The sequence below is a fragment of the Diaphorina citri genome, unplaced genomic scaffold (assembly GCF_000475195.1).
Source record: "Diaphorina citri unplaced genomic scaffold, Diaci psyllid genome assembly version 1.1 scaffold52, whole genome shotgun sequence".
NCBI lineage: Eukaryota > Metazoa > Arthropoda > Insecta > Hemiptera > Psyllidae > Diaphorina > Diaphorina citri.
In genome coordinates this window covers 279312-293566 of record NW_007377489.1, presented here as the reverse complement: position 1 = coordinate 293566, position 14255 = coordinate 279312, and the positions used below count along the sequence as shown (strand labels likewise).

At 38.4% G+C, this 14255-nt stretch overlaps 1 protein-coding gene across 10 annotated transcripts in view; it reads right to left on the bottom strand.

Annotated features, from left to right (window-relative positions):
• LOC103516281 (heterogeneous nuclear ribonucleoprotein L) overlaps nt 1-14255 on the bottom strand; it is a 117261-nt gene that overhangs the window by 77687 nt on the left and 25319 nt on the right. For 7 of the 10 annotated variants that reach the window (XM_026828668.1, XM_026828683.1, XM_026828673.1 and 4 more), the window contains exon 4: nt 13867-13986. In XM_026828668.1, the coding sequence (XP_026684469.1) occupies nt 13867-13971 (105 nt within the window). In that variant the 5' untranslated portion in view covers nt 13972-13986. Of the gene's footprint in view, nt 1-13866; nt 13992-14255 lie in introns of those variants that run through there. The other 3 variants (XM_026828659.1, XM_026828657.1, XM_026828655.1) reach the window with 2 other exon arrangements.

Below are 14255 nucleotides of genomic sequence, written 5' to 3'. Positions count from 1 at the left end.
GACGAAGGAATAAGAATGAAATGGAAAGAGTTAGATTTACACCACATGTTGCTGAATGCTATGTTGCCAAGAGCTGAGGAGCATGGAGAAGAATGGGGAGACAAAAACAGAAAACATGATAAGAAAAGAACAAGTGAAGATGAAAAAAATACTGAGAAATAAAGGAAAGGAGGAACAAGAAAAAAATGATTTACAGAAGAACTCTAGCTATTGTAGAGGCATTAGAAAAGTTGTAGGCATTACAGAAGATATTTTCTTTCTTTTCTTGTCAGAAAATCTTCTCGGGTAAGAAGCTGCAGTTGCACTGTTGGTGGAGTATTTCCGAGTTTTACCGTCAAAATCTGGCATCTCAGTTCCAACATATTACTTAGCATTACCCTGTATGACTCAATATAGATACATATCTTCAAATCTCCACTGTATCAAACTCATAATAACTCGACATCATTTCCAGTTAACCAGTTATGAGCGTACGAGTATCCTCCTATATTGAAAACAAAAGCTCCCATTCGATTCATCTATTTCCATTTCATTACTTGTACAGGATGGTCAAACCTTTCCGCTCCTGGAACGGCTGAGATGTGCAAAAGCCTTGTAAAATATTCCAAGTCCTTTTGAACCACCGTGTATACAATCTGTATTTATTTAATGTCATTAGTTGAGTACTTTGTTCAGAAACGTTCAGAGGTGGGGAGGCCTACAGGACGAAAGCGCGAAAAATCGGGGGTAAAAGAGTCCTTTTGAACCACCGTGTATACAATCTGTATTTATTTAATGTCATTAGTTGTGTACTTTGTTCAGAAACGTTCAGAGGTGGGGAGGCCTACAGGACGAAAGCGCGAAAAATCGGGGGTAAAATTTCACTGGAATCTGGGGACCCCGCGAAGATGAGGAAAGTAGAAAGAGCAAAAATAAGACGAAACTTGTCAACCGTTAAGCTGAATAAGCTCTTCGAAACAATGGACTTCAACTTGCATTAGTGACAGACACCACTAAAAATCGAATGCGAATTTACCTATGCTTTAAACCAATTGATGTGGCAGAATTCCTGTTGCTGCGAACTACAGAAGGAGTTCGATTGCGTTTGACTTGATCAATGGCTACTACTACAACAACAATAAGAATTCTGGTAACCTTTTTTAAATTATTTTTCATGAACGGAAGAGAAGGACTGTCTTTAGCCCCGCAAAAAAGCCGCACGACCCTGAATCCTGATTCAATATTTCTACTCATCTATTTCTTCCTATATTTCTAGTTTTGGCGGGTTTTGCATTTCACAATAACAACAGACAGACATTTATTTGCTGTTTCACTTTTTCCCCTCTCTCTTTTCTCTCTTATTAAATGTTGGTTTCGTGTGTGCAACATTTGTTTGTTATCCGAGACTTCAATGTTATTAACATTTATGTAAATGAGTTCCAATGTTTCTTTTCCTCATTGAACTGTCTAATTCTGTACTTTTTTCATTTTTCATTATGCTTCATATTCTCTAACAAGACTACAGATCAATATATTCAAATGACACATCTAGGTCAATATTATTGATATCACATTTGTTTGTTATCCGAGACTTCAATGTTATTAACATTTATGTAAATGAGTTCCAATGTTTCTTTTCCTCATTGAACTGTCTAATTCTGAACTTTTTTCATTTTTCATTATGTTTCATATTCTCTAACAAGACTACAGATCAATATATTCAAATGACACATCTAGGTCAATATTATTGATATCACCCCCTTTTGGAGTTACGAAAAGCCACAATCTTAATCTTTGTTGACATCAAAACTGACTTATCTTAGTCATCAACCTCATGAGAACTATCGAATGAAGTATGTAATTTGTGGTCATTTATAAGTAGCTCTACTCATTTTGGTCTCACAAGACTAAGGAGCATCCCGAATTTCATTATTATTATTAGGAGGTTACATGAGTACTCCATTGCCACCAGATGGGGGACAGCTATGGGGGGAGGATGGTACTTATTTGATTCATCATACTGGTAGCCTACCTCCTCCTCCTAGTTTGGTAAGTGCTGGGCGTGAAAAAAGTAAAAGATGGGAAGAAAATGAAAATATTGAGAAAAATACCTACTCATGGTGGAGGATGGTACTCATTTGATTCATCATACTGGTAGCCTACCTCCTCCTCCTAGTTTGGTAAGTGCTGGGCGTGAAAAAAGTAAAAGATGACAAGAAAATGAAAATATTGAGAAAAATACCTACTCATGGTGGGGACCGGCAATAAGTCCATTATTATGTCATTAACTCCAATTGTTTTCACGGGGATTAGAGGAACAATATTAAGCCATCAGTATCAGCACATTACATGTGCGAGTATCAGCAAAACACATTAGTTAGCATCAGGTCTGGTGTATGGTGCAAGAGCAGAGAGCGGAGGGTACCTATACATTATCCTCCTCCTCCTCCTCCTCCTCTGGCTATCAGCCCCTATTTCTCTGGTTCCCTCAGGACATTACAGGTACTTGGGCATTATTTACCCATTATAAATAAAACTTTGTTCTGACATATTTCCACCAATACCTTCGTACAACCGTACACATTAGTTTTGCACAAAGTCCGTCTCAGCTGAATTATGAAGAGCAATAATTAATAGCAGCATTTCAAATTCGCTTAAAAAAAGAACAAATTGACATAACAGTTCAATGGAAAACCTATTTTCTTTGAAGTGAGATATACGTACAATGTCAGTCGACATCAAACAAAATCAAAAACCATTACCTACTGTTCTACTGCATTATCTACAAACGTTTTGGGCTCCAATATTTTCACATACCTATCTCCTAGGGCAGCCCTGGCAGGTTCCTCAGATAATACTCAACATATTTCATAAATCCCATCATATCCTTCTCTGTAATTTCTGAATACGTAGACAACTAAAACAACAAAAACGAGAAGATTCTTTCGGATCTCCTCTAATGACTGATGACTGAGGTCAAAAAACAAAGTTTCCTCTAGCTCTGTCTATTACAGTGATGCTCAACTTTTTCAGAAGAAGATCGACTTAAATTTTCAGTACAGTCTTATGAGAGACTTGACTCTGAAATTGGTCCATAAGTTTGCAGTAATAGAGTGTGTAAGATGATATTGTCAGGATCAAAGAGTTCAAACACTGCTGGGTGTGCTGGCCAAGATCGACTTGAAATCAATCCGCAATCGACCGGTTGGGCAGCCCTGGTCTACTTCTACTACATTGATTACATATGATCCAATTGATGCAGGTACTTTATTATTGTCAGGATCAAAGAGTTCAAACACTGCTGGGTGTGCTGGCCAAGATCGACTTGAAATCAATCCGCAATCGACCGGTTGGGCAGCTCTGGTCTACTTCTACTACATTAATTACATATGATCCAATTGATGCAGTTACTATACAAACCACACCACTGCCTCTCACTGATGCACTTGATGCTATACAAGAAACACCATTTCTGTCACTGAATATGATGCGTATGTGCATTGCTTCTGACACTGACGGGTGTCTTCTATACATTTTAGACGAAAAGGAGAGAAGAAAAATTCAAGGAAATGCAAACGGTGTTGATGGGTTGCCATATGAGACAGAAACTTTCTACGTTCATTGTATGTGTGTTCCTATTACAGGTAGAGCCCATTTTGGACGGGATATTCAAGTGACTGAAACCTTAGCACATGAAATATAGAATTTCATTCTAAAGGCAGGTTTGATGCCAAAATTATTTCATTCAAAATTCATATCATCATTCAGTGCATTTGTATGGTGTAATTGAAGGGTTGGGGATGGTTGTGTATTTAAGGTCAACCGATTAGATTAGCTGGGGATCCTTCAATTGTTGTAAATGAATTATTGCACTGAAATCTTCAGATGTGTGTGGAGGAAAGAAGTGCAAGATATTGGTTCAGAGAAACATGATGGATCGCCACTCATTGGAAAGTTATCTTCCGAAAAGAATCGAACCTTTGACTTCTGTATTATCAAAGCTTTACAATCTTCGCTTTATTCTTCGAGCAATCATTTCAAGCGAAATAGAGCAGAGAACGGGATAATCGAAAGAAAGGGAGGAGAGAGTGGATGCTCCTTATCCTGGGTTGTAAATATTTTATCTCGTAATATCACGTGAGGGAAATGCTCATGCATTCCGTTACATGCATACATTTGACCCCCTGAATCCCCAGGTTTGTTATCATTTTGGAGATGGACTTGGTTCTAATCCATGTTTAACGTAGTGGTACTTGAACTATGATCAAGTTTGCTGATTTCGGTTTGGGCTTTGACTCATTTTCAACCCATAATTATACCGTCTAGATTGCCCCTTAATGAACGAGAAAGTTCGTTTTCCAACCCGATACCACAAACCTCAGAAACAGAGAGAAAAGGGTCACAATCATAATCATGCGGTAAAGGTACACACAGAAAGGATATCCGGATACAAACTCCAACTGAGGAGGAGAGCAGCATTTGAATTGAACATGTAAATCACATTGTCATGGAAGAAAACATTAATAACTTGTGAGTACAACACAAGAGACCCAGGCTCTCCCCCATCTGTTAGATAACATCCTCTTTCCTCCACTCAACCCTTGTCAATTCACAACCAGGAGGGAGGCATGACGGGGTTTCCCTGATAAATGGAAAGCACAGCTCTGAGCAATATATCTTTTATGAGCCATACAAAAGGGTGATGGTCTCTAGCCATGTTTAAATGGCTCGTCCTGAACTGCAGTCCCTACCACAGGCCCTTCTACTAACACTTCTTCCTAAGGAACGATTGACTTGCAACTTTTACTATTCCATACAATGGTGGAACAGCAAGTTATGTTAGGTACCTACCTATGCTATGCATAGCATTCAATTTGTCAATTACTGACAGGATAACCAGCTCCTAGTAGAGGCGATATAGGACCGAGCATATTCCCTAGGTTAGGTGTCCAAGAGCCATTGCATTGGCTCGGGGTTAAGTCACGTGATTACGGAATATTTTTCCTGATGGCTTCACAGCGAGACAACAGGAGAAGGAATGTATTGTCAAGAGTCCAATTATTATCTTCGTCCAGGCAATCGGATTTAAAGACGTTGTTTTGATTGTAAACTCTCTCTAGCTTCAGGCTGAGTTTAAAAATTCTATCCACAGGCCTTGTTTTTCTGAAACACAGCTGAGGATATTCTGAAACGCCAAAACTACACCGTCCGGCCGTGAACAAACCGCGAATAGCGCGAACAAACCGCGAGCGAAGTCACGTGATTACGGAATATTTTTCCTGATGGCTTCACAGCGAGACAACAGGAGAAGGAATGTATTGTCAAGAGTCCAATTATTATTTTCGTCCAGGCAATCGAATTTAGAGACGTGAGCTTCACGGTGAGTTTAAAAAAAAATTCTATCCACAGGCCTTGTTTTTCTGAAACACAGCTGAGGATATTCTGAAACGCCAAACTCCGGCCGTTAACAAACCGCGAATAGCGCGAACAAACCGCGAATAGCGCGAACCTGAGCTTTAGCAAGGATTTTCTCATCTCCCCCGAGTGTTTGCATTCAATTTGTCAATTACTGACAGGATAACCAGCTCCTAGTAGAGACGACATAGGACCGAGCATATTTCCTAGGTTAGGTGTCCAATCCTTTAATGTAGCAGAGCTTAGCATGTTGATCAGTGTAATCACATTCAATGGAAAGTGGCAATCTAATTAATTAATTGATATGTTAAGGAGGTCTCTTCCTGATCCCTTGTGTGCCGCGTCCATTTTAGTTTAGGACTATTGCACTACCTTTACACATGGTTAAGGGCTCTCCTCCATTTCAAACACTCCTGATCCTCTTGCGAAGCTCAGGAATGGTTTGATTGGGTTCGAGTGTATTGTTACTATCTCTTCTCCTGGGTGTCCCAGGGTACTGAGTCTTAGTAATGAAAGCGCAGGGCAGTCAAAGATGTTATGAGATGCTGATTCCTCCTCTTCTCCACAGTGGCAATCTAAATGTGATTGTTTTCAAAATGGAATGCTAAAATCCTGCACTGCTAGGATACAAAATAGCTCAGCATGAACCTTTACGAGTACAATATTCTCCATAGAAGCAGTCATATTGAAAAAGTAAATAAATTTCACTCTTGTTATATCGTCGGAAATATAATAGAACAAAACTCACGTTGCCATCAAACATACCACAATTTACAACTGGGGATTCAGCATATAAAAAAAAAACAAATGCCTCAGGTTCAGAGCACGGAAAGGGGAACAAGGAAGGAAGACTAACGGGGGGAAAATGTCTCTCCTGTTAAATTGTAGGGAAAATAAAAAAACGCAAACAAGAGAAAATTGTCATCTCACACATATATCTGTCAATCAAGTCCTACATAATACACACTTCCACTGTCACACTATAAACAAAGATGTGTCATTAATATTTTTTCTTGAGCGATAGCTCGGTGCCCTCCTTCCCATCAAATCTGGGGGGAGGAGGCAGTTTATTCAAAAACGAAAAACATTTAGAACAAAAAGTGACACCTAGTTTGATAGCATGATGGATGTTGCTATCAAAATGCCTGAGCTGTGGAGTGAGCTCTCCAGCTACAATCCATTTCATTTGACGGAGCTAGCCAATATTGTGATGGGATGGAACAAATGATTATGCAATCCCTATGAATATTCAATAGACTGGATGTTCATCCAAGACAGTTGGTAACAAAATGGTGATCCTCGTGCCAGATATACACCACTAAGAGGATCCCTGGCAACGGAGTTACTATACCAATCACCGATAATCTTGGGGCGAAGATTCATAGTCAACCGTGTGTTCAAGGAGTTGCGAATGATTTTATGGTTGATTCCCATAGGATGCGTTACAACAGGGATCTTTCTGAACTTCTCTGTGGCACGTCATGCATTGCATATTATTGTTATTCTTATATCACATGCCATTATAAATTACAAGAATATGTAATACCAACTATTAATTATATTGATTGGATATGGATAAACATAAATAGGTAAGTAAACATAGCTTCTACCTATACCAAGGCCGTGTTAGTTATAATTCAGGTGGAAAAATAATGCCGTTCATTTTGTCTCGAATTACAGGAGAGGATGCAAAATATAGGAAGGATACAAAAGGATTCAAATACCTATTGTTATTTATAGGTAGTGTTGTTATTTCCATCATGTTGTTTGCTGTGCGACAGGATAATGAGCATATGTTTTAGTGCAAGGATGCGTTATAATGACTTTGTCAACATCAAACAGACATGCATCATCGTGATAGCATGGTGCAGCTATACACACAAATATTGACAAGGTGTAACAAGTTTGCTCTACATTTTAAAATTTTCCGTTCTTTCAACCTTCAATGTTCACATGTAGGTACGTAAGAACAAAGTTCTATGAATAAAATTGAAGGAAAATGAAAACAACGATTTCCTTCAATTCCTTTGTATTCTTCGGAAAGTATAAAAGACAATTTTCCTTTTCATCTGGTTACGCATCTTGAAATTATTTCGTCAGCGGCGTGTCTTAGGTGACACTTCGTGAATACCTCTAACGGATGCTTTGTTTGTTAGTTTCTGACGAGGAGGATTCAGCCCTCAGTACATTGTGCTTGTAATGGATTGATCAAAGAAATAAGAATAAAAAATAAATAAAAAAAAAACGGAGCACTCACTTGAACTAGAATAGAAATCATAGCACATCATGGGCTTGTGCTTGACGACTAATAGCTGCAAGACAGCTCTGTCTATTACAGTGATGCTCAACTTTTTCAGAAGAAGATCGACTTAAATTTTCAGTACAGTCTTATGAGAGACTTGACTCTGAATATTTTCCTTCCAATACAACCATAACTTACAGGATGTGTCAATAATTGAAAATGGATGTACAAAATTCCATCAATTTGAAACATTTTTTCCCCAGGAAGATTTATTAACCTACATGGTAATATTTACCACCTTCCACATGTGAAATGTGCCAATTGCCTACTCGTACTTGTTTGTAAAATTTCATAGCGTATAAGTTTTATTGTGAGGTACTGAATTCTGTAGCGCAAGTGGTGATGAAAGCTAAAATACGAGCCGAAAAGAGAGCTGAAATTAAAAGCGCACAAGTATGGATAGAACTTTGAAATTTTACTTTGCCATTTGTTTATTGTATTTGGTAAATCAAAAAGTTTTGAACTTCAAAGGTCAACACTACAGCTTTCTTCAAACGTCAATGTTCTAGCAATTTCCATCTCCTAGCTTTGTACGCCACTTGAGTAAAGTTTTCAGTAGTGTTTGGTTAGTTCCTTACTATGCAAGGCGCATCTTCCTTAAGCCTCAGTATACAGGGAGTCGTAAAACATTGGCAGGAAAAATAAATGAAGGGGTTTCATTTGGCCGAAGGACAAAAGGAATTTGTGCACAAAGGGCGTTCTACATAATATTTCCCCACCAATTCTGTCTATTACAGTGATGCTCAACTTTTTCAGAAGAAGATCGACTTAAATTTTCAGTACAGTCTTATGAGAGACTTGACTCTGAATTTAGTCCATAAGTTTGCAGTAATAGAGTGTGTAAGATGATATTGTCAGGTTCAAAGAGTTCAGAAACTGCTGGGTGTGCTGGCCAAGATCGACTTGAAATCAATCCGCGATCGACCGTTTGGGCAGCTCTGGTCTACTACATTAATTACATATGATCCAATTGATGCAGGTACTATACTCGCCCACCAATTTCCCATTATAACACACCTAATTTGTTGTCCCTCTCCTAGCTTTGAGCAACAGTTTCGTAAAATACGATGTAGTAGGTAGTTGTTACAGTTCTGTAAAACAGTTCATGACACCCTGTAACGATAACAAACTTGTATCTCCTAACTATTAGCTACAGTTCTGTAGAATAGTTGCTATAGTTCTCTAAAAACAGTTCTTTCCGAGACGTTTTGCTTAATTTAATATTAAAACTAGAAAGCTCGAGCTCAGAGCACGAGAAGAAATGAAGTTACGAGAAAAAATGTAATCTTCATAGTTTTGTAGAAGAGGTCTTGTACACAATACTGGATGGTATGATAACATCTACTACGGAGGTTATGATCAATATGTCTCTTTAAAATCCGAGGGTACATTAAAATATCGCCTATGGCTGCGCCCATTTTGACTAGAAACAAAATTACCAAACTTATTGTTACACAGAATAATGTAAATAAATAAATAAATAGTGAATCTATGCGATGTCAAAATCATCGCAAATTTTTTCCAAAATATCTCGCGGAACCCTTGCCGTCAGCTCGCGGAACCCCTAGGTTCCGCGGAACACCAATTAAGAAACACTGCGAAAAGCCACAATCTTAATCTTTGTTGACATCAAAACTGACTTATCTTAGTCATCAACCTCATGAGAACTATCGAATGAAGTATGTACTTTGTGGTCATTTATACAAGTAGCTCTACTCATTTTGGTCTCACAAGACTAAGGAGCAACCCGAATTTCATTATTATTATTACTTTAGCATATTATTTCTAGCTAAATGATTTCCAATTTCTGCAGGTCTGGGAGCCGCATGTACAATCCAGGATTAGAAACCTAAGAGACCTTGGTTAGACTGTTGACGAAAAGGACTTTTCAATCCTATTTGGGCAGGATCAACAAGAAAAGTTTATTACTGGAAAGAGTAGAACAAGAGACGGGGAGAGGAAGGAGTTATGAAAGCTCTGCTCTCTCCCTCGCTCTCCCAAGTGTCTTTCTATTATGGTAAAGGCCATAAATATTACAGACGACAGAGAGAGGACAGGAAGGAAATGAGAGAAATTGTTACTGGGTAAAAATGGATTAACACGATTCATAGATTTCGAGATTATAACGTTAGAACTATCCTCTCGTTACAGACGACAGAGAGAGGACAGGAAGGAAATGAGAGAAATTGTTACTGGGTAAAAATGGATTAACACGATTCATAGATTTCGAGATCATAACGTTAGAACTATCCTCTCAATTATATCTAACAAGAAAAGTTTATTACTGGAAAGAGTAGAACAAGAGACGGGGAGAGGAAGGAGTTATGAAAGCTCTGCTCTCTCCCTCGCTCTCCTAAGTGTCTTTCTATTATGGTAAAGGCCATAAATATTACAGACGACAGAGAGAGGACAAGAAGGAAACGAGAGAAATTGTTACTGGGTAAAAATGGATTAACACGATCCATAGATTTCGAGATTATAACGTTAGAACTATCCTCTCAATTATATCCAAGATGATATACATCTCTACATTGGTTCACTTTGAACTCTAAGTTTATCCTGCCACACTTTACTTTACAAACCCGTCTATTTTCCCCCCGTTTTGCAATATCTGAGTTCACTTCATAGTCACAAGTAAATGGAACTATGTACTTCAAAGAATGAATTAAGTATTCAATTATGTACTCGGTTCAGTATTTGAGTCCAAAGTAAATCGATTACTTTCTATTGTGCCTCAATTTATGACCCCAACTTTGTCTCAATTTGAAATTTCAATTCACTCAGTTAAAACACAATGAAATTTTACAAGCTAACTCCACTTTATCTCACAATCTGAAGTCACCCTGTCTCGCAATTCATCCACAACACTGTACCCTCCACTCTCTCCTAAAACTTTCTGTCCCTTCAATCTCTATCTCGGGTGTTATAATTACAAGACCTCCTCTTAACCGTACCGACACAAATTTGCCAGATAATTACCCAACTCTTCCTCTACTCCTAGTAACAAACTTCTCGCTCCCAATTAGCCAGATTGATAATTGAGGAAGTGCTAGAAAGGGCGACGGACAATGGCTGTAGGATGAGAAGGCAGAGGAAAAGGAGGAGGAGGCAGAGGAAAAGGAGGAGGAGGCAGAGGAAAAGGAGGAGGAGGCAGAGGAAAAGGAAGAGGAGGCAGAGGAGGCAAAGGAGGAGGAGGACCTAATAAAGGAGAGGCAGAGGCGAAGAAAGGAGAGGAAGAGGACGAGGGGTTAGGTCAACAGAGAGCTATTATAGTAATGGAAATGAATGATATACGATATACGGCTCACCACCATCATAAATAGTCAACTTTAACACACCTGAGTAAGTCTAGAGTTCTAGTGTTATAAAGAAGGAACGAACCCAGAACCTTGAGAATGGGGACTAACTATTACTTACCGTTTCCTTCTTGGTTCTTCGTCGTAGTCATTGTTGTGGAAATTCTGAAAACACAAGAAGAAACAGAGACGTCAGCTTATAAGGTTGGAAAAGACGGACCCTAAGGGTAGGCCATTTGAGAGTCGATGGCTTAGGCCAGCCACTAACTATCAGCTAGACCGATGGGTACACCTGATCAGGTCTATCTGATAGTGAGTGTCTTGTCTTAGGAATATTTGGCAGGGGTAACTGAGGATAGTGTGGACTGTGGATGGACAGAGCTCAGTGGAAGAATGAATAATAGTCACGTATAGTAGGTATACTACTTTATTTGGACCGTCAAAGTAGGACATGTAATACATTTAGCTCCACAATTTAATATTGTTTTATTAGTTTAATATAGCACACGTAGATTTAACAGCTTAGGATCTAGGACCTAGGTAACAGCTCACAAGTCTTTTAAAGGTCAATTCGTAACGAATGCTTCCATCAATCAGCTATGACACTGTAGGTACCTAAGTTCATCAAAAAGAGAATTTATTAGGGATTCTTTATAAAGAAATTTTTTTTTTCTCAATTTTCTGCTCCATTGAATAATTTCAATATTTTTCTCAAATCACACCCTTGTTCAATCCTAAGATGGAAAAATGAGACCTTTCATCCTGTTTTTAAGTCTTGGATCACACAACAGAATATCGTAACAGAGGGAACTGTAACTGCTAAAGTGTTATCGTCCCGAAATCGAAGAGAAGAGCCAACTGTTCCGAGAACGAACATTATCCGTTCAGGATAAAATCCGTCCCGAGCGGGAATCGAATCCGCGGCACCGCGACCCTATTAGACCTTTTGTGGCTCAGTACAATGGTGTTGATAAAGTAATACAAGGTAATAATGAATCTAATGTAAAGTAGTAATGAGAATGTTATACTTACCGTGGTGATAGGATAGCTAGGATTTATAATTGTGAAAAGAAGAATGTGATTCGGCTTCTCGTTCTCAGGTCTGCAATGAAAAAAAAAGTGGAAATGTATTAAAATAAAATCGTAGAATGTGCGGAGTAAGTGTTGAAAACGTATTTGGGGAGTAAAAAGCGTATTAGGTATTTGCGGAGTAAAAATGTTTTAGCATCGTTGTATGTGCGGAAAAGACGTAGTGAAAGAATCGTGGACTTTGTAAAGTGGAAAAGAAGAAAATAAATATCAAGACTTAATAACCCCATCAGTCTAAATAAGATAAAATACCTAGTAACCTTTTCTAACACGTCTTCGTACTGATGTAACACAAGTACCACCTTGCAACATAGTATCAGTTGCTAATGGCACCTTACAAAATAACAATAAGTGCCATTCACATAAACTTTCACGCTGAAGTGACAACAGACACCTTTCATGAGATAGATTGAATTTAAATACTTAATGTTTCAATATTTGAAGATGCGTGTTGCAGGGCATTTTGCTACTTGCTACCTGTTAGCTCAGTATAAATGACACCTAAAAGTTCAACTTTTTATAAGCTTTTCAAAGGTTAAAAAAATCCTAGTCCATCTTCCCAAGGGTTAAAGGTTTTTTTTTAAAGAAGGAGAAAAAACACAATTTAATAGAAAGTAAAAAAGTTCAAGTATGGCTGAGAGCTACGAGATTAGAGGAACAATATTAAACCATCAGTATCAGCACATTACATGTGCGAGTATCAGCAAAACACATTAGTTAGCATCAGGTCTGGTGCAAGAGCAGAGAGCGGAGGGTACCTATACATTATCCTCCTCCTCCTCTGGCTATCAGCCCCTATTTCTCTGGTTCCCTCAGGACATTACAGGTACTTGGGCATTATTTAGCATTATAAATAAAACTTTGTTCTGACATATTTCCACCAATACCTTCGTACAACCGTACACATTAGTTTGCTCACAAATTCCGTCTCAGCTGAATTATGAAGAGCAATAATAAATAGCAGCATTTCAAATTCGCTTAAAAAAGGAACGAAGTGACATAACAGTTCAATGGAAAACCTATTTTCTTTGAAGTGAGATATACGTACAATGTCAGTCGACATCAAACAAAATCAAAAACCATTACCTACTGTTCTACTGCATTATCTACAAACGTTTTGGGCTCCAATATTTTCACATACCTATCTCCTAGGGCAGCCCTGGCAGGTTCCTCAGATAATACTCAACATATTTCATAAATCCCATCATATCCTTCTCTGTGAGATAAAATATTCATCTCATTTCCTGCTTCCTCCTCCTACAACTCAAATGCTAGCTCCCATCTTCCCTCCAAAAATGTGAAACTCCACACTCCTCCCTCCCTAATGTTCTTAAAAGCTTCCAGAGTTTTACTCTAATGGCAACCAACATATTCATGAATAACGCCCCAGCTTAAACTTAAAGGGTATCACTATTCCGTAATACCTCTCTTTAATTCCGGATTTCGTTTACAAGGATACCCAGGTCTCTAATACACCCTGTAATAATCACCTCATATTGAATTCATATACCACAGGCACAGATAAGCTGCTTTCCTTCCTCAATTGCCATCTACAGGTCTCTAATACACCCTGTAATAATCACCTCATATTGAATTCATATACCACAGGCACAGATAAGCTGCTTTCCTTCCTCAATTGCCGTCGCCCATCTCTTTCTGCAGGTCTGGGAGCCGCATGTACAATCCAGGATTAGAAACCTAAGAGACCTTGGTGAGACTGTTGGCGAAAAGGACTTTTCAATTCTATTTGGGCAGGATAAATATTCTATTCTATTCCCCACTTACCTTGGCATATTCTATTTTGAGAGTACAGCATCCAGAGTAAATATCTGCCCCGTTCAGAGCTTCTTTGGTCCGCTTCGCATCTTCCAGGGATTCAAATTCAATCATCGCCTGGACCCCATTCTTCTTGAACATTGCCATCTACACATGAAATGAGCCTTTTCCCTTCACAATGCGACGAGCACAAAGCAGAATACAAGGTAACTTTTCAACACAAAGAAAGCTATATTGATTTTGTAATTTGCTTTCCAAATTTTTCCTCTTTATTAATATTATTACGAAACATTTTGTTTAGACAAAGGTGTTAGTCCAATTTTTCTTCGTGAAATTGTCCAAATTGAACCAAAGCAACTGAAATACATGCCTAAACCTAGTTGTTGTTCTTTTGTTCT